A 19656-nucleotide genomic window follows, 5' to 3' on the forward strand; every position below is an offset into this window, starting at 1 on the left:
TAATTTAGTGGGAGGGGGTTTCCCCTTAGAGAAACTGAGACTGCTCATTGCTTATTTAAGGTAACAATAGAATTACTGATTAAGTATAACAAATTAACCATAATACAATGAGTTTCTTTTCTAGCAAATGTACCAGAACACATCCATACAGAAAGGCCAACTGTGGAGAAACCAGATTATCTGGACGGTCCTGGCCTCTCTCAGTGCATGGTGAGATGCCTCTCTGAGGCCCTTCTTCAGGGTAATTGTTTTATTTTAAAACCAACCAACAAAATCCCTCTTTTTTATTGTTGAAACCCATTTGTCATCCAAAATGTAGTATCTATTACTTGGCTCTGTGTTGCTTAGTCCTTTTGACTAATTATAAAAATCATAGTCACAAAGAAAGATTTTTTTTTCATCGTTGAGGATATCTAAAGAGTACAATATGTTTAGTGCTTTATGAGGTGGGACTTTTGCAATGAACATCAATCATTTGGAATTTTAAAAAATATCACCCTTAAAATAGTTTTATTATGCTCTTCTGCAATGTAAAAAAATAATAGGGTGTGGGGAGAAAGTCATCAAAAATACTGGATTTATACTGTGGCCCTATGAAATCCAGCAGAGGCCTGAATAGGGCTTGCAGATCACAGATTCCTCATCCCTAAGTTGTACTGTCTATAAGAAGAAAAGTGCCATTTTTGAAATGTAGTCCGTTAGTATGAAATAAGAACTCATGTTGGCAGTACTCTGGAGACTCTTGCCATGAGCAGGAAGCAATAGCTGTTCAAACCACAGCAGAACTGAAACAGTGCTGGTGTACAGGACTAGCTTAGGGACACGCGGTCCTCTACCTTAATGGCTTCTGTGACGATTAGTGAATTAAAGCACAGATCAGAACTCATACTGTTGACGCTGAGTCATTCCAAAAAGACTCAGTAAAGTTTTTGACAGTATGTATGTTTTAAAAGGCAGCAAAGCACGAGTACACAAATTTTAATCCAAATTGTTCAAGAAAGGTTAAAAAGTTCAGTTCTAGGTGGGAGGTCAGCTTCAGTTCTGTGTTCAGTGTGTTATACCGCAATTTTCCAGTGATGCCAGGTTTGGAGAGCATCTCTGTACATTTGTATAGCAGATACAGCTCTATTTCAAGATCATATGGTGAAGCTCCTTCACAACCATTCTCTTGCTATGCAGTACTTTGACTGGCACACAATCTTGGTGTCTCTAGAATTTTAAGTTCTCCGAAAACCGGAGTTACAGGTGCTATCCAAATGAGAGCTCCCCGGGCTCTTGAAAAGGACTAGAAAGTACCACCTTGTTCTGTCATCATCTTAGGTGCGAACACCCAATTCAATGCCTGGAAAGTCTATAAAAGGCAAGGCAAAAGCAATCATGTATGATCATGTATAAAATAGTTTATTACCATAATAAATAAAATTAAACTTTTTTTTTTAACAAATATCATTTGTGCTTGTTTAAAAATGTTGAGAAGGGAATATCAATGGAGGGGCCCACCTGTCCCTCTTACCATCCCCAGGCTGCAGTCATACAGTGGAGTTCTGTCAGCATACTCAGCTGACCACACAAGTAGCCTCAGCTCGTTTGCACGTCTGTTGATTCATGCTCCTGTGGACAAAGTGACAGATGCAAAGGAAGAAGAAAAATCCAATGAAGGATTTGGCAGGACTCAATGGCAAGAGTGTTGATACAAGGAGGAGCCCCAGGATGACGAACTGCTCGTGAGTAGAAGCGTTCTCGCAGTGTCAGTGAGATGTCAGATGTGGGCAGTCTCCAACAGATGCACAGATACGGCGTCTGAATATTGAGAATACATTCATCGTGGGGGCGGGGGCGGGTTTGTATCTCTCTTTGCATAAAAGCAGTTCATATCCTGATACAAGATCCGTGAACGTCTCATTGAACAGCTAATGGATCTGTTGGCTGACTCAGAAGTCACAGATAAAGAGACAGTGGCTCTAAGAAAAGTTTAATGGTGGGCGGGGAGGGCACCCACCGGTCCGGCACCTGCAGTGTATTCAAGTCCAGTTCTAAAGTTTCCCGAATAAGTAAGTCTGATATGCTCGCATGAGAATGAAGTTTCATTTGAAACTAATTTAAGCAGGAGGCAAGTTCACATTGATTCTTTTGAACTGTGAGGGGGTGGAAATGAAAACATCTCAACATGAACATGATGGGTGAGAAAATGGTGCTGTCTCTGATGGCCGCAGCTAGTGCTGGGAGGACAGTGAAATCTCGTCCAGTTGGAGGGCACGAGAGCTGGTGAAGGTAATTTTTATCGAAGCAAGAAAGAAGGCAGTACAATGATGGAGTGACAGAAGAGAGGCTGTCCGGGGGCCTGAGTGCGCCCTCAGTGGGCCTCCTCTTTAAGCAACACTACATGAGGAGGGAGGAGAGGAGAGAGTGTTGGCGGCTCCATCACAGTTGGAGTGCCATTCAAGGGTCTTAAGGCTAAACATCTTTATTGCAAAACACTGTACAACCTATGCATCAAGCGCACGTCCACTTGTACGTCCACCAGGGCTCCTGAAATTTCCCAGAGGGTGCATGTGCTAACTGGTGGTCAGGGCAGCAAGGGGAGACAAGGCTCTTCCTACACGTACCTGGTTATTTCGAAGGCATTCATCCACTCCCCACAGGCTTGGGCACAAAGCTTAACAGCTGGCTTAATGCTTTCCCTTCCCACCTAAGGATTCAGGAGAGGAAGGTCGCTGGATGGGGTGGTGTGATGGGGTGCATTTTTACTCTGAGCTGTGCTAACTCCACTTCTGAAAGAGGATTCCAGGACCAGCAGCAGCGCAGAGGATGATCTAGAAGGCTGAGGGTAAAACAAGCCCAGGAATTGGATAACAAGAAATGGGAACAGCCTTGAAACGCTAGGGCCCATGTTGCTGTAGCATCAGAGTTTTTAGAAGCCATTGGCTGCCTACCACGAGCTACAAACCCTTTGCCCACAGATTTAATCTGAGGTCCAGAATATATAGAAAAGTCTTAGAAAGAATCAAGCCAGGGGGTGTGAGTGCGAGGGAAGGGGATGGATGAAGGTGGAGGTACCAAGACTGTGCACTGGACCAAGGCTTCTCAACCAGATGGCTGCCTCCCACTCCTTCCTATGGGAATCTCGTCATAGCCGGTGGGGCAGCCTTTGTAGGTACATGGAACGGCAGCAGTCATTGCTGGAGACGGCGTCTCCACCAAGAACAAGCACTCCATCTTGTTGACCGCCTGATTTCACCGACTCACCCCTCACTCCCACACCTCCAGCCAAGGTGGGGGCGGGGGTGGGCGTGGCCGTGTTCAGCAACCAACCAAGTGGTAGGGGCAGGACCTCCTACTCTAAACAGCCTGTCTGTTAGGGTACCCTGGGAAATGGAGCCTCCCTATGAATGACATTCAAAGTAAGGAACTGATGTAAGAGATCAAGTAACCAGCAATCACTCTGCAATGGTATAACGACATGTCCCCTTCCCTCGAAAAGAAAAAAGTAGCTCAGGTAAAGCTACATCTCTCGGCGTAACTTTTCTGAAGTCTAAAGGTTGGGTCCAATACCCAAATACCTTTCGTTTCCCTAATCTCTCTTCAGCCACCAGAGAACGGTTTATAAGTGGAAGGCTGAGTCAGTGGTATCTGAAGCTCGTGGTTCTTGCTTGGGAAGCCAGAGCGGCATCTGGGCAAGGGTGTAGGTAGTTAGTACGAAGCAGCCCACGGCCAAGTGCATGTCATAAAAATGCAAGGAAAGAAGGTTTGGCTCATTTAAAAATGTTTTGTTTTTGTTTTTTTTTCCAGAGAAAACCATTATAGCAAAAATCCCTAAAATCCTTAAATCCTTAAGGGGAGAAGAATAAAAGCATATACAGCCATACCTGTGGTGCGCTGTCACCCCCAGGAGCATGGGTTGCAGGCCCTGTGACCCCAAGATGAGCGGATCCGGGTTTCTCATCACTAGCCCAGTTTGAATCCTAGGAGTTGATCAAGCAGTACATTCACGAAGCATTATTTTCCCCCCAAAACAGGTCTGGACTTCAAAGCCTCACACATTAGCATCTTTGCCCCTCAGAACCAGCTGGGGGGTCATTTCTTAATAGACACCTGTACCCCTCGGGCAGAGCTGGAGGGAAGGGCCTGCAGGGTGCTGGGCAGGTGCTTCTGAAGTTGGAGGTTGCAGTCATCAGGGCCCTCGCCCTGCCTTACAAGTGGTGAGTCCTAAACTCCGGAAGCAGGTTGATGAGCCTGTTTAAGGAATGGCACGCTGGAACGATTCAGGGGCAGCTAGCAGATGGGATCCCAGATATTTTAGAGCCGCAGCCCCGAAGACTAGCTGGCAGCTTCTCAAGTTAAAGAGGCTGAAAGCCCCACGGCTTACCCAGAGTCATTAACGGTCATGACTCTCGGCCCTGGGAAATTTCACTTCTTCTTTGTATGCTGCCATCTGAGGCTGAATCCAATAATGTCTCAGCCTCGGGAAGCATCGGGGGCACCCCTGTAAGCCTCGTGGAAGAAGCTGCCTGAGTGTGTGGGGCCTCTGGGGAAGGACCCTCACGTTGACCTTTCAGACTCTGCTCCCCAAGGCTGTCTGTGCCAACCCTGGCAGCCAGGAGAGGACAGCCCCACTCTTGCACAGACAACTGAGGTCCAAGTCCTGGGTCATGCCATGGCCACTGAGCAGGACTAAAGAGAGCGGGTAGGCTCAGACAGGAGGCTTTCAGAAACACTAGCTATCTTTGGTAGGGCAGGCCCTGACCTGTCAGGTTCCCTTCAGTACTGAGGGACATCAACTTTGGGATCCAGGATCTCTACTGCAAAGCAATGCCAGGCAGAGGTGCTAAGGACGGGATTGCCACAGCATCACATGTGCAGAAGGTCAGTGCCCTAGACGATTCCATGCTGTCACTAATCATTCCAGATCACCTGCACTCCTAATTTCACTCTCTCAAAGCCGAGTTTTTAGAGCTGAACTTCCAATATTACTTATCAATTTTTAGGGTCCTGACCCCTTTTCTCCACTTTGTCTGGGAGAGATCTCTTTCCTTTCTCAGACACCACTGAAAGGAGCCCAAGCACACGAATAACCTGAACCCAGGGGACTGTGAGGCAGCGGACAGTCCCGAGCATCATGGCATAGGGACCTGGATGGCCCATAGGTGTCTCCGTGATCATCATTCTAAGCTCAGACCTTCCTCGTGGACCACTGTCCCGCAGCCACCTCTCTCCATCACTTTACAGAGAGAGTCTGGAAACTCCTGCCTCTTTCTCTTTTTCCAGCTCCTGAAGCCACTACAATCACAGCCCTGCAATCTCATGGTTTCTCTTGAAGTCCTACTGACTTTAGTATGAGATAAAGAGATTAGCTTAAAAATAAGGCCAAGCACGGCTCCTGAGTGTCCTAGAATGAACCCATGCCGTGGACAAAATACAAACTTCTCTAGGGCAATCCCAACAAGAGTCATAATAGAAACACAGCACTCGCTACAATCATTTTTCTGAGGTCATGTGTGTGTGTCTGCTTTGCTAATAAAGCAAATCTGGGCTCATCACCCTTCCTGCCGATGCCCCATACCCTGAGGAATGCCACAGGAACACTTGGGAAGAGGTCAAGAAGGAAAAGAAGCAAAGGGCCTGTGTGATGAGGCCAGTGGCATGGAGCCGAGCCAGAGATTCATCCGGGGCCTCCAGGGCCCTCCCCTTCCACTATCCTATAGGAGCAGGGTGCAGACCATAGCCCAGAGAACCTCTGGATCGCCACCGCCCCTCTCCAGCTCTTACACTTGGCTCATTTCTTTTGGGAAAGTGAGACCTGAAGATTCCCGGCTCGAAGTGTCTACAGGAGGCACCCAAAGCACCTCAGCTGCTTTTCGGCCTTAACCGTTAGAGACAGAAAGTCGAAAGGCTCTACCCTCCCCTCCCTGTCCCTCAAGCTCCCCCTGTCCCGAGCTTGTTACAAATGACTACAGTAGGGAAATAGACGGTGACCTCAGACACAGGCTGTCCAAGGGCAGGGAATGCTGGGAACTCCCTGTGCCCACCACAGTCTCTGGCGGTCCTGGCGAAGGAGCCCAGCGTGGTAATATACACGAGGGGTTCTCGGTGCTCTCCCACCAATCCCCAATGGCTGCTGTTCTTTCCTGGTAGTTTTCATCTTTTACAAATATCATGGCAGTAAAAAATTTAAAATGAAGGAAAATACCCTTTAGATGGCGTGCCTCCTCTTCCAAAATTGTGCAAAGACAGTTCAGATGCAGCTGCCGTCTTGCAGGGTGGTGGCACACTCCTCTTCCCGGACCTTCCCCCAGATAGAGAAAAGGAGAGAGCGTGCCTAAGCGACTGGTCCCACTTGGATTTTCTGTCGGGAAGAGGCTGCTTTGAAAGTTGTTGGTCATGTAGGTGTGTGTGGTAGAGGTGATGTCTATAGGGCAGGAGGGTATAGGGTGTTCTGTCTTCGACTTGTTTTTTTCCAGCAGACCTCTCAGCTCGCTCCAAAAATGTCCCTCTCTGATTCTGGGGACTGGGGCCTCGATATTTCAAACAGCTCCTGAGGAGACTGAGAGGATCTTCTGGAAGTTAATATCCTGAGTATCTCAGAGAGCTGGTTCTCAATGTTCGTCATTTTGGTGTTCAAGGCCTTGATGTCCTCCTTCAGCTCGTGTTTCACCTCCAGGACGGTGGCCTGCAGTGTCTGCTCAGGGATGGGGTAGAACGAATGCTTGACCTCGGCCAAGATGGGGCTCCGGTCCTGGGGGCTCCTGGCCTCGCCCACGCTGTCCAGACGCAGGTCGCTCTTGGTGATGCCGCTGTCACACGAGTCTGTCTTCTTGAGCGTGGCCTCACCGCTCGCCTTTGTCCTCTCGGGGAGCGTCTCCATGGACTCGGCCTTGGACACCTTGCTCCAGTCCTCAGCCTTCCCGCAGGAGTCCTTGAAGCGGGCCCAGCCCTTGCGCTTGGCCCAGTCACCCCCGCCGGCCTTGGGGCCCAGGCAGTCGGCCCCCGGCGGCGCCTGCAGCCTGGCGTGGTCCAGCCCTGTGGATGCGGTGGCCGCAGGGAAGGCCACGGGTGTGGCAGGGCTCTCGCGGACGGTGACGACGCTGGCCTTCACCAGGCCGTGGTGGGTGTGCTCGGTGAGGATGCTGCCCTTCTCCACATCCAGGTCGTCCAGGTCCCGGCCGCCCCTCTCTGCGGCCAGCCTGGCCTCCTTCTGCTGTCGGAACCTCTGGAAGAGCCGCCGGACAGGGTGGTCCGGCGGCAAGATCAGGGGGGCCTCGTTCTTCCGTTTCATGCGCTCTTCCTCCTCCCGTTTCACATCGCTGATCTTCCGGAACACGATCTGGAGGGAGACAGAATGACACGTCCTGTTAACCCAGCTGTGGCATCAGCGAAGCTCGGCCCCTCTGCCCATCACAGGCCTGGTGTCCTGCTCCAGCCTTAAGGGAGGGGGCTCACAGTCCAGTCACATCCCTGCAAGACCTCCAGGTCCTTGCTCAGTGACTGCCATCACTTTCCTTTGCTGACCCTCGTTCCCACCTCTCCAACAGCAAGGAATTGACTCCTGCTGTCATCCTCTTCAACAGAAACAAACCCCCAACCTCTCCATCTCTACAGGCCTAGAGGTTGGAGATGCCAAGTGGCCTCCTCCAAGGAGCCTGTCCTGGCCTCTGAGCCTGGGTCCCCGTTAACCCGTTCTGGCCTGCAATTCCGTATCACCTGGTAAGCTTTTCAAAAATCATTTCTCTGACCCCACCTCAGACCTACTGCACTAAAAGTCACCAGATGGGAAGCCCTTGAATCTGTAACTTAAAAGGCTCCCCCGGTGATTCTGATGCACTGAAGTTCTACACCACAGTCCAGGGCAAGAAAGTTCAGCCGGGTTCCCAGGCAGGGTGACGGCTAAGGCTGCCCTTGTCATCTGCAGATCTGGACCCTACGTGAATGCAGTTGGCTGTGAAAAGTACACGCTGTTCTCACACAGAAGCCCTCCCTGTCGTCAGGGAGCTTACGGGAGAAGAAAGGCCCCGTGACCTTAATGTTACTTCGTATATTTCTTACGACGACACTGTAAAGCCACAGGGACACATATTGTTATCCCCATTTTAGAGAAGAGGAGATCAAGGCTCAGAGTGGCTAAATGTCACATAACAGATAGGTCTCCTCTAAGTCACTTGTACTCAAGCAGTTAAGCCCCAGACCCATTCAACGTCCAACAAGTTCTTCCTGACGATGACAATGCTTCATGCAGTGGATGGACAGCAGCCAACAATACCGTCTCAAGACGCTGGATCTGAGTGCAGCGTAAGCCACATGTTACAGGGTTTCCCTTGCGCCGACATCCGATTATGGGAAAGCCCTGTAATTTCTGACTTATGTTGCGTGTAGCAGGTACACTCAGGGGCATGTCTGACTCATCCCATACCTGAACTTGTAAGAGAGAAGCAACCTGCAATAGGTCATTTTTTAAACTGTAAATGCTGGTTTGGGGACCAGAGGAATTGAGATCCTTGAGAAGTAGAGGAGAGGTCTGTGGGAGGGACAGGGGCAGCTTTTCCATCATCACAATCTGGACAGCCCTGTGCGGGCAGCCTCTGACCAGCCCAGAACCTGCCCCAGAGACTTGCTGCAGGACCCCCCAGCTCTTGGAGAGGCACGTGTGTTGGCAAGCCCAGAGCCTGGGCTTTGGGGTCAGACAGAATTAAGTCCCAGCTCTGCCAATTAGTTGTGTGATCTCAACAGGTATCTTAACTTCTGAGTCTCTATTTCCTCCTTCAAAAGTGGGAAAAATCCCTCCTTTTCCGACTTGATGGAAAGCCAACAGAAGAGTACTTATGTGAAAGCACTGGCTAACTGTGAACGCTCAAAACGAATCCTCCTGTCCCCACCATTTCAAGGCCTTTTTGTTTTCTAACCTGTAGACACATATCATATGTGACTCATTCTACCTCCTCCAGGAAGGCCCCGCCCCACCCCACCCGGGGCTCTCGGATGGCGCCACTCATTAGGTTCTCAGATATGACCGACAACGTTGTCATTTTATATGAAGTGCCAATAAATACAGAGGAACCCAACAAACACTGAATTGCGTGCTTGATGCCAGCGATCAGTCAGCACATCGTTGGCAGACTGGAGGCTCACCTGTCACGTGACTTCTCCATCAACGCTTCTGTCACTGGATGACTTGACAGTAACAGGTGAGTAGGACGGAGCAGCCGCCCCTCTTGCCACCTGGCTAAATCTTCAAGCCACATTACTTGGGTCCCAGTGAGTGGCTTTCTGACCTCCACGGGACAGCATTTCTCCCAGCCCTGCCCTTATCTGTCTTCTGCCCTGCCCAGGGTTATGTAATTCCATAACCCTGTCTCCCCAGGTCCTTTTCAGCCATAGCCCATGTGCTCCTGTAGTCTGGATCCTGCAGATCCAAGCCATGGCACTCAGGAGAATCCCATCCACTCTGAAGAGGAACCTAACTGAAGGCATCATAGGGATGGAGGGATGATGATAAGTAGAGTGATCAGGACCTTTTCTGTCTGTCCTCCCGGTGCTCTGAGTTGGCAGTCTTCCACCTCCTTTCTCTGTTCTAGCAATGGACCCTGATCTCCAAGAGGAGTCCAAATCCTCCTCACACCAAGGCCCAACACAAACAGCGCCTCCTCCAGAAAGCCTTCTTTGATTTCATGGAGCTCTAAGTCATCCTCCCACCTCCCAACCCTAACAGCCCTTGCTGTGCTCACACCACTCTTCTGCCCTAATTACTATGTTGCGTCCACCTGTAGTAGTGATGCCATCTGTTGCCTCCCCTACTCACACCCCTTCTTAGAGAAGGGAGGAGGGGCAAAGGGGATAAGAAAGGAAGGTGGGACAGAGAGGAGGAATGAGAAAAAGAGGGAGGAAGGGAGAACATATGACAATGTGAATATACCCCAAAGAGATGATGACGTTTAGAGCCGATTGCTCTGGTCCTGCCTTTATTCTGAAGGACATCTGATTCTTATCAATATCCCCCTTTTTACTTGAGCTCGTTTGGGTGGGGTTCTATTCCTTGCAAGCAACGATTCCCAAACAAGATACCAGTTACTTACGTCCACACCTTATGCCCCCTGAAGGCTCCCTGCAGGTCTAGCACTGTACTTTGCATGTCACATTGTGTCTTTTACTTTTTAAAAATTTATTACCTACCCTACGAGAGCAGGGATTGTCTGTTTTGTTCGCTACTTCCAGCACTTAGAAAGTACCTGGCACCTAGGGGGTCCTCGATAAATATTTGTAGAATGGATGAAGAAATGAATGGGTGAAGAACAGATAAATATGAGCCGATGAATCAATGTGAGAATGTCTTAACCTGGAAAGATGCAATCACAGAGGTCATAATGTAATAAAAGGAAGGGATTGGCTCAGAACACACAGGGTCCTCTTAACAGCTCTCTCAACATCAAAGGTCAGGCGGCCCTTGAGACCGGAAATGAGATGTCTTAAGACTAAAGAGAAGTACTTCTTCAGATATTGAGGAGTCAACCCCAAACTTCCTATACCAAGTGGTTGTACGGTGAAGTATGAAGTATACCAGTAGGCTCACAAATGCTTAATATGCATCCATGGTGGATATGTGTGACGGGAAATGGTAGCTCCTCCTTGAGGGCATGGAAATACTGGGCTCTTCAACCAAATGCCTCATGGGGGTCAGAATCCTGGACCAGGGGCCAGGGGCCTGGCCTGGGCAGCATATTCGGATGTTGTGGCCACATCATCAGTGGGGTCAGTTCAGCACTCACGGGCTGGGGCTCTCCTGGGGAGGGGACGTGCGTGTCTGGGTCTGTGCTGAGTCTTCTGAAGCTTCTTGGCTTTTCCTAAAGGGTCATCTTGTGTGCCTGGGGTAGCCCCACCTGAACATCACTGGCTCATCCAATGGGCAGGTAAACTAGGGAACATCTTTCTGCCCTGCAGAAATGCCTGAGCCTGCCTTTGAGAATCAGCAAGTAAAATTAGCATTCCCCCAAGGGGACCAGCGCTGATGTGGTCTAACAGCTTTTCTAGTCTGAGGTCTAGGCCTCTGCTTACTAGCTTCAGCTGATTTTTTGGAGAAGTTAAAGTTAGTCATGGAGTCTTCATCTCCAGAGGCAGCTGTGACCAGGCATTTGACCAAGTATTTTAGATCTAAGGACAACTGCTCTTGAATTTTTCTTTTATGTAAACTTGGATCTTCCTGTGGAAGACAGTCCGATGTCAATGGGAAGAGCCTGGACTAGGAATTGGAAGACGGGAGTGCTCATTTCAGCCCTGCTGGGCCCTGAGCAAGCCGCCCCTTCGCACCCAGCAGGACAACCTCCTCCCTCAGCTCCCAGCAGAGTTGTGCCGGGTTTTCTTTCTTTTCATTTTCCTGTTACGTATTGGGCTTCAATGTAAGATTTCATCCCAGGAAAGGATTCTGTGGCCTGAACTATCATTATGAAAACCACTGGATGAGGTCATCTCTAAAGTCCCTTTGAGAATGAACAATGAATGATTTTAATAATACAGTACTTTGTGTTGTGTTTTATAGCATATTCCACATACTCAAGTGCATCATCTCATTTTAGCTAAAGCTCCTGGGAGGTGTGCAAGGACTTCCTCCACAATCTGACAGTGGAGGAGACTGGGGTTTAGTTGGTAGGGTGGCCTGCTCAAGGTCACACAGCTAAGCAGAAACAGAACTTCAGGGTATTGGCCAGTGCTCTTGCCTTGACGTCACCTTTCTTCACATCAGCAGTCCGTAGACAGGGGCCACATCAACAGAGAGGTGCCAGGGTCTGTCTGGAGAGGTTATTACCAGGGACCCCCACTAATCACCCACTGGGGAGGTCCAGCCCTAGACACAGGCTAACACTGGTCCAGGCACCACTGATGGGATAGGTCTGGATCCTCCCTAGCCAGACAGAGTCCTGCCAGCCCACAGGGGTGCCTGATGTGTTGGGCATGGGAGACCCATGCTGAATGCTGAGCAGCTCGTGACTGACTGTATATGGGGAGACAGAGAATGCCCCAGGGCAGAGGTGGCTGCTGTGCCTCATTCATCTATCTCCACATTCCTCTGAAGGCTCAGCAAGCAATGGCCTAGAGCCTGGGAGGCCGTTAACAAACAGTTGTTGAGCTGAACTGAATTGACACCCGGCTCTTCAATCTGCAGGGCTTCCTGAGCAGTTATTTTCAAGTTTGTCTGAAAAAGTAATCCCACTGGAAGCTGAGGTGAGTCAGGACCATCGATTGCCTCTTCTGGGTTGCATTTAAGGAGGGCCCAGTCCCTCTTAAGCCCCCTTAAGACCAGACCAAGGGGAGGAGTCCCCTCAGGGTCACTGAGCAACAGGGTCCCTGCAGCACACGTAGGGGAAAGACAGCCCTGGGAGGGAAATGGACCACCTAGAGTTCTGACAGCACAGAGAATGGGAGTCCAGTTGCTTAAAAGAGCTTAGACTGGGGAGTAAAAAGATTTACATAATGTCAATTCTCAGTGGTTTGCATAAATAGAGACTGACGTATGAATCAGAGAAAACCATAGATAAACCAAAAGGGATTTATTTTGGTTTTAATTGAATTCAGACGCATGGCCCAAATCTGAAACACACAGAGAACAGTAGAAAGAACACAGGCTTAGAGTGGTCCCAACTCTGCTGCTGACTGGCTGCTCTGTGACCTTGGGCAAGTCATGTCCTTGCTTGGCTGGACCAGAACAACAGTTCTCAAATCTAGCTGCACTTCAGAACCACCTGGAGGAGGTGTTGTTATGTACTGAGGGAGAATTTCCCGTGGCAGCGTCAGAAACTGGCATTTGCAACAAGATCCCAGGTGATTCTGACCCAGGCAGCCCAGGCCAGATCTGCTGACCAGGGACTCAGAACCCCAGGGCTGATGACTGGTGAGATCACTGCCACTCTGCTGTCCTCCGTGTGGGCACATGCTGAAGCACAAGGTGCTAAATGTGCCCGGAGTGGGGAGGGGGAGGGTGGAGTCAGTGGAGTCACGTGCAACATGAGCACAAGCTTTGGATCCCAGACGGACTTGGGATCATGGTCCCCAAGCCTCAGTTTCTTTGTAAAAGCAGATAAAGCTATTGATTTCATAGGGCTATCATGAGGATAAGGTTGGATAATATAAGTAAACTCTTAAGAAGAGTACCTGACATTTAATAGTTGCTGAGTAAATGTATTATGTATCATTCTTTGTGAGGACGACCCGTGAGATGATTCTAGAAGGATGAGCTGGAATTGGGAATAAAAGGTGCAAGATTTGGGCAAAGGGGCTCACACAGGGAAAAGCACATGTAATGACACAAAGGCAGAAAGGCCACCCACCAGAGAAAGATATCTTTGTGGTAGTAGTCCCAGTGGGAGGGGCTCACTTTGTTACATTTTTGACTTTGTTAAATGTGTGCTATCTCATGACATCCTCATAGCAGCCCCAGCAGGTGGGGAAAGTCTTTATCCTCATTTTTTAAATGAAGAAACCAAGCTTAGAAAGGGTAGGTGACCACCTAAGGATACTCAGATAGTGGAGCTAAGATTCAAACCTCAGCCATCTGAGCCCCCATCCATGCCCATGTTCTAAGCCATTCTGCTAGGAAAATGCCTTGGTTTTAGGGAAAAGGGTGATTTTTCTCTCACATACGTTGATAACCTCCATCCCTGCCCCCCACCTCTCTCCACTAGTTTCTTTTACTCCCAGTCCATCAGCAAGTTCTCTAAAGAATCCAGGGACAGAACTGTGAAGCAGAGAGATCGGGCCAAGGTGAGGGGAGAGGCCATGAGGCTGAGGCTCTCAGAGCTTTTAAGGAGAGGATTCACTAGGTACATTAGGACCTATTAGTGTGGTCCTTTATCAGGATAGGGGTGTGACTTAGCGTGAGAGTCAGGCTTTGATTGGTCAAGGCAAGAAAGAGGAGCTGTAAGACACATGAGCTGAGTGTTTTGGTTACTGGGAAGACCTTGCCTCCTTGCACAGTGGTGAGGTCACCAGTTACCCTCAGGGCACGGCACCGGGTAGGAGGAACAGGAATGCAGAGGTCCCAGTGGACTTTATCCATGAAGAATCTAGAGGTTAGAGGTCCTCTGCTCTCAAGTGGCCTGGTCCAGTGGCTCTCAGAGTGCGGCTCACAGGCCAGTCCCTCCCACTACCATGCAACATCTGCACTTTCTTCTGGCATTAATCAAGAATGACCTTGTCCCTTAGGGACCATGACCATGATCCCTTAGTGACATCCCATGAGGAGTGGCATCATCTCATTCACTCTTGTGAGGGCCCCCACTGAAAACTAGAGGGTCAGCAAGGTGTTCTGTTGACAGACTGGCCTGTGTCTGAAAGACTCCTACAGATGCACCTGTTCCTGTCTTCAGGAAGATTCAAACCCAAGAGGAATGAGGATCTCTCCTTCTCAAAGCCACCAAGTGAAGCAGATACATCCCTTGTTTGCTGCTCAGAGAAGAGATGGCACTGCTGTGTGGGAGCCACTTGCCTCTGGCCTTTCACTAGGGCCATATTTGCCACTCTCTTCCTTGCTTTGTGCTCCCTCAGTGTAGGAGACTGAATTACAGACACCAAAAGATACGTCCACCCGAACCTCAAAATGTGATGTTACTTGGCATAAGGGTCTTTGCAGACGTAACAAGTTAAGAATCTTAAGGTGAGATCATTCTGCATCAGGGTGGGCCCTAAATCCAAAGATAAGTGTCCTTCTTAGAGACAGAAAAGAGAAGACATGAAACACAGAGCAAAAGGTCATGTGAAGACAGAGGTAGATACTGGAGTTTTGTAGCTACAAGCCAAGAAATGCCAAGGATTGCTGACAGCAACCAAAAGCTAGAAGAGAGGCATGGAACGATTCTTTCTCAGAGCCTCCAGAAGGAGCCAACCCTACAGACAACTTGGTTTCAGACTTCTATCCTCCACAACTGTGAGAGAATAAATTCCTCTTGTTTTAAGCCACCCAGATGGAGACAATTTGTAATGGCAGTCCTAGGACTCAGTTCCTTTATGGCTTCTTCTTCCTCCATCCCCTAAATGCGGTCCTCCCCCAAAGCCCTGCCCTTTGCTCTCTGTGCTCCATGAGGTCTTTCTGCTTCAATGCTCACCTCACCTTCATGCAGCTAAGAGCCAACAGAGGTGCTGACGAGACTGGTACAGACGCCCACCCTGCTGTGACCCTGAAGAAATTTCTTGATCTTTCTAAGCCTCAGTTGTCTTCTCAACAAAAATTCCTACTTCCAACCTTGCTGCAGTGATGCAGTGAAGTGACACTTGTGAGAAACCTCTCCCTCCCTTCACATTCACAAAGTAATGTTGCTTTTCACTCCAGCCCCAACTCTAAACCTGAATTTTCCCACACACAGCATGGCTATATCGATGTCTCGTAGACCTTTCAACCTCTCCCAGCCAGAGCAGTCTCTCTTCCCACCCGTCTTTCCTCAGTGTGAGCCAAGTCACCAATCAAGCAGGAAGAAATGGGGCCAAATGTGGAGCTGGTGACACGCCTCCCCCATCAGAGTTGCTCCAGTGCTAAGACAGGTAGACCAGCGTTCAGCCTCCAACTCTCCCTCAACAACACCTTCCCCCTGTCTAGGGAAGCACTAATCGTGACCTTTGAAATCAGGTTAACACTATGCTGTCTCATGATTCCATAGGAGAACTTAAGAAAGTGGAAGATGCAAAGAACTAGGACAAATAATCCTAAAATTGATATGGAACCACAAAAGACCCAGAATTGTCAAAGCAATCCTGAGGAAAAAGAACAAAGCTGGAGGCATAGCCCTTCCAGACTTGGGACAATGCTTCAAAGCTACAGTAATCGTGGTGTGGGCACAAAAACATACATATAGATCAACAGAACAGAATAGAGAGCCCAGAAACAAACCCACACACCTACAGTCAATTAATCTACAACAGAGGAGGCAAGAGTATACAATGGAGAAAAGACAGGCTCTTCAGCAAGTGGTGTTGGGAAAGCTGGACAGCTACATGTAAATCAATAAAATTAGAATGTTCTCTCACACCATATATAAAAATAAACTCAAAATGGTTTAAAGACCTAAATATAAGACATGACATCATAAAACTCCTAGTGAGAACATAGACAAAACATTCTTGGGACATAAATTGTAGCAATATTTTCTTAGATAAGTCTCTGAAGGCAAAAGAAATAAGAGCAAAAATAAACAAATGGGACCTAATCAAACTTAAAACCTTTTCCCATTAAAGGAGATGATCAACGAAACGAAAAGACAACCTACAGAATAGGAGAAAATATTTGCAAACGAGGTGACCGACAAGGGCTTAATATCCAAAGAATACAAACAGCTCATACAACTCATAATAATAAAAGAAAAAAACCCTCAACCCATCAAAAAAACGGGCAGAAGACCTAAACAGACATTTCTCCAAAGAGGACAGATGGCCAACAGGCACATGAAAAGATGCTCAACATCATTAATTATCAGAGAAGTGCAAATCAAAACCACAATGAGGTATCACCTCACACCTGTCAGAATGACTTCATCAAAAAGTCTCCAAGTTATAAATGCTGGAGAGGGTGTGCAGAAAAGGGAACCCTCCTACACTTTTGGTGGGAATGTAAATTGGTGCAGCCACTATGGAAAACAGTATGGAGGTTCCTCAAAAAATTAAAAATAGAGCTACCATATGATCCAGCAATCCCACTCCTGGGCATATACCCTGAGAAAACCATAATTCAGAAAGACACATGCACCCCAGTGTTCATAGCAGCACTATTTACACTAGCCAAGACATGGAAACAACCCAAGTGCCCATCAACAGATGACTGGTTTAAGAAGATGTGGCATACACACACACACACACACACTGGAATATTACTCCATTAAAAAGAATGAAATATTCCCATTTGCAGTAACATGGATGGATCTAGAGAATATCATACTAAGTGAAGTAAGTCAGATAGAGAAAGACAAATATTATATGATATCACTTACATGTGGAATCTAAAAAATAATACAAATGAATCTATATACAAAATAGAAACAGACTCACAGACAGAAAACAAACTTACGGTTGGTTACTAAAGGGGAAAGAGAGTGGGAGGGAGAAATTAGGAGTATGGGATTAACAGATACAAACTACTATACATAAAATAGATAAGCAACAAGGATTTACTGTGTAGCACAGGGAACTATATTCAATATCTTGTAGTAACCTATAATGGAAAATTATATATATATACACACACACATCTGAATCACTTTGCTGTGCACCTGAAACTAACACAATATTGTAAATCAACTATAATAATTTAAAAAAAGGTGAAGATGAACTGCAACTTGCAGAAATCGAACCCACCAAATACTTCCCTGTCTGAGGGTTCAGCTCATTGCCCTCCACCCCCTTCAACCTTCTACTCCTGCACAATCCTGCTTATCATGGCTTTGGAAAGTTGGGACCAGGTTTATCTCCACCCTAGGCATAGTCTTCTGAATATTCTTTTTGCCTTCCGGCCTGGAAAATGGGAAAGGGTCTGTCCTGAAAACAGCAGCAAGGGGAGCCCAGCGTCGGGAGAGACAGGCGAGCGCTGAGACTTGACGTTTCATCACCACCTTACATCCGAGTCACTCTCCAGCGCTTCTCCCTTCCTCAGCTGAGCCTTCAACACAAGTAGCGGCTAACACCAACCAGGCATTCAACAAAGGACCAGATGTTGGGCTAAGCACTTTGTACACATCTGTGACTCACTCCTCACAGCCACCCGGTGAAGTGGATGCGGAAGTCATTCACCCAGGCAAGCCTGCACCTGATGTACTCTGGATTACCTCTGCAGTTTGTCCTTCTCACCGCCAAAAGAGGACAATAATTAAGGAACGGTCCATCCACCTCCCACCCCCAACATCTTCTGGTTGGCTGCATTCTCTTATTTTTTCTGGATTAAAGAATCGGATACAAAGCATATATTTGCATAGTTGCATAGTTGTAATTCCACTCTTAAAAATTGTCGCTTTCTACCAAAATGGACAAACAACTGAGAATTCTGAGAACTTGTATGTTACTGAAGAGTTGGCTCTGACATCACTATCACCGTCCCTTGTGATCTGTGTCACCCTGTGGCATGTGACTGGGCTACTGTGACACTCATCATTTCAGCCAGCAGATCATACCGTCCCACGCACAAAGCACTAGAGCAAAGAATTCGATTCAAGCAATTGTCTAGTTTTGAAACATGATGGTTAGAACAATTTCACTGGATTCTTCTAGGGTCTGACTCTCCCAATAAATAATTTTCTGTTGCACTGTTAAAATTCCCATTTCTTATACTAGGATGCTGACTTTCAGAGCCATCAAATGCCTCACCCCCAAGTGGGGTGCCTTCCCACTGCTCCATCAGGGCGCAGCCGCTCAGGTGCCAAGGAAACTTGCCGGTTCTGCCCTCCTTGAGAAAGCATCCACTGCCGTCCCACCCACATCTGAACTCCAGACATTCAGCACACCTGGGCTATACGGTGAAGTCTCCCACCCCCCTCACGGGGAGAGGTGAGAGGTGGCGTGGGACAATCCCAGAGTGAGGACCAGTTCTCTCCCTGATGTGCACTCGGGTACATGTGCCTTCTCGCGAGCTCTCAGCAGAGCAGCCCTGAACGAAGCGATGGGACTCGTCTGGAGAGCTAGTCCCGTTTGCCCCTATCCCTGGGGGGGTGTTTCAGTGATGGGGATGCGGTGGGGAGGAACTGGGAGCCCAGCTGGGAGGAATCTTGCATTCCCCACAGGGCCGTGCAGAAGCAAGAGCGCCTGGGTGGGGGTGGGGAGTAGAAAGAGTGGTCTGGAGACGGGCTCCGCGGAGGTGGAGGGCTCTTAATGATAAGGGAGAGGGTTATTGGCTCCCTGAGCTTTTCCTTTTGAGGCCTAGTCCCCTCCCCTATGGAATATGGGGTGCATGTGTAAGAGGGGTGACTAGAGGGGGTCTCCTCCATCCTCACACTTGCATTCTCTGCCCGTGCAGCACTGCGTTACAGCGGGGTCTCTGCCCCAGTAGCTCCACTGCCTTCCTAGGCCAGGACAGAGGTCTCCCTGTCCCTGCTAAAGTGTGGGCACCATACCCCAGCTCTAGAGTCACGCCTGGTCCCACAATGACCACTGAGAGTCGGGGCTCACTCAGGAGGGGTGCACAGGAGGGAGCAGCCTGGACCACGTAGCAAGGTGAGCCCACCCAAGGGCTCAAGCAGCCTTCTCTGCAAACACCATCAGAAGTAGAGGAGGCCAGAGCTTGAGTCTGCGTTCTGTTTTCTCACAGAATCCTCTTCCAGCACTGTGTGTAGAGCCAGCTAACCATGTCTGAGTCATACCCCAGCCACAACTAGCCGAGAAACTTTCCTCTCTGAGCCTTATTTTCCTCATTTGCAAGCTGAAGACGCTAATGCTTGCTTTGGCTCTCAGGCAGCGCTGGTGCAAGGTAGACTGCTGTACACACAAGCTACATCAGAGCTACATCTCAATTATTCCCGTGTAACCTCCCAGCAGGGGAGGCCATCTCCGAGCTTTGCCCCAGGGGCCACAAGAACCTTTCTCTTTGTGCAAAGCACAAAGGGCAGCAACGTTTAAGAAATGACTGGGTAGGGCTTCCCTGGTGGCGCAGTGGTTGAGAGTCCGCCTGCCGATGCAGAGGACACGGGTTTGTGCCCCGGCTGCTGAGCC

At 48.7% G+C, this 19656-nt stretch overlaps 1 protein-coding gene across 3 annotated transcripts in view; it reads right to left on the minus strand.

Moving 5' to 3' along the window:
* Nucleotides 1–1380: 1380 nt before the first annotated feature.
* Nucleotides 1381–19656, minus strand: part of KCNH1 (potassium voltage-gated channel subfamily H member 1) — a 421689-nt gene continuing 403413 nt past the window's right edge. For 2 of the 3 annotated variants that reach the window (XM_004275288.3, XM_004275287.3), the window contains exon 11: nt 1381–7321. In XM_004275288.3, coding sequence (XP_004275336.1) covers nt 6467–7321 — 855 coding nt within the window. In that variant the 3' untranslated portion in view covers nt 1381–6466. The remainder of the gene's footprint in view (nt 7322–19656) is intronic. The other variant, XR_007473256.1, reaches the window with a different exon arrangement.

This window comes from Orcinus orca, chromosome 1 (assembly GCF_937001465.1).
Source record: "Orcinus orca chromosome 1, mOrcOrc1.1, whole genome shotgun sequence".
Classification (NCBI taxonomy): domain Eukaryota; kingdom Metazoa; phylum Chordata; class Mammalia; order Artiodactyla; family Delphinidae; genus Orcinus; species Orcinus orca.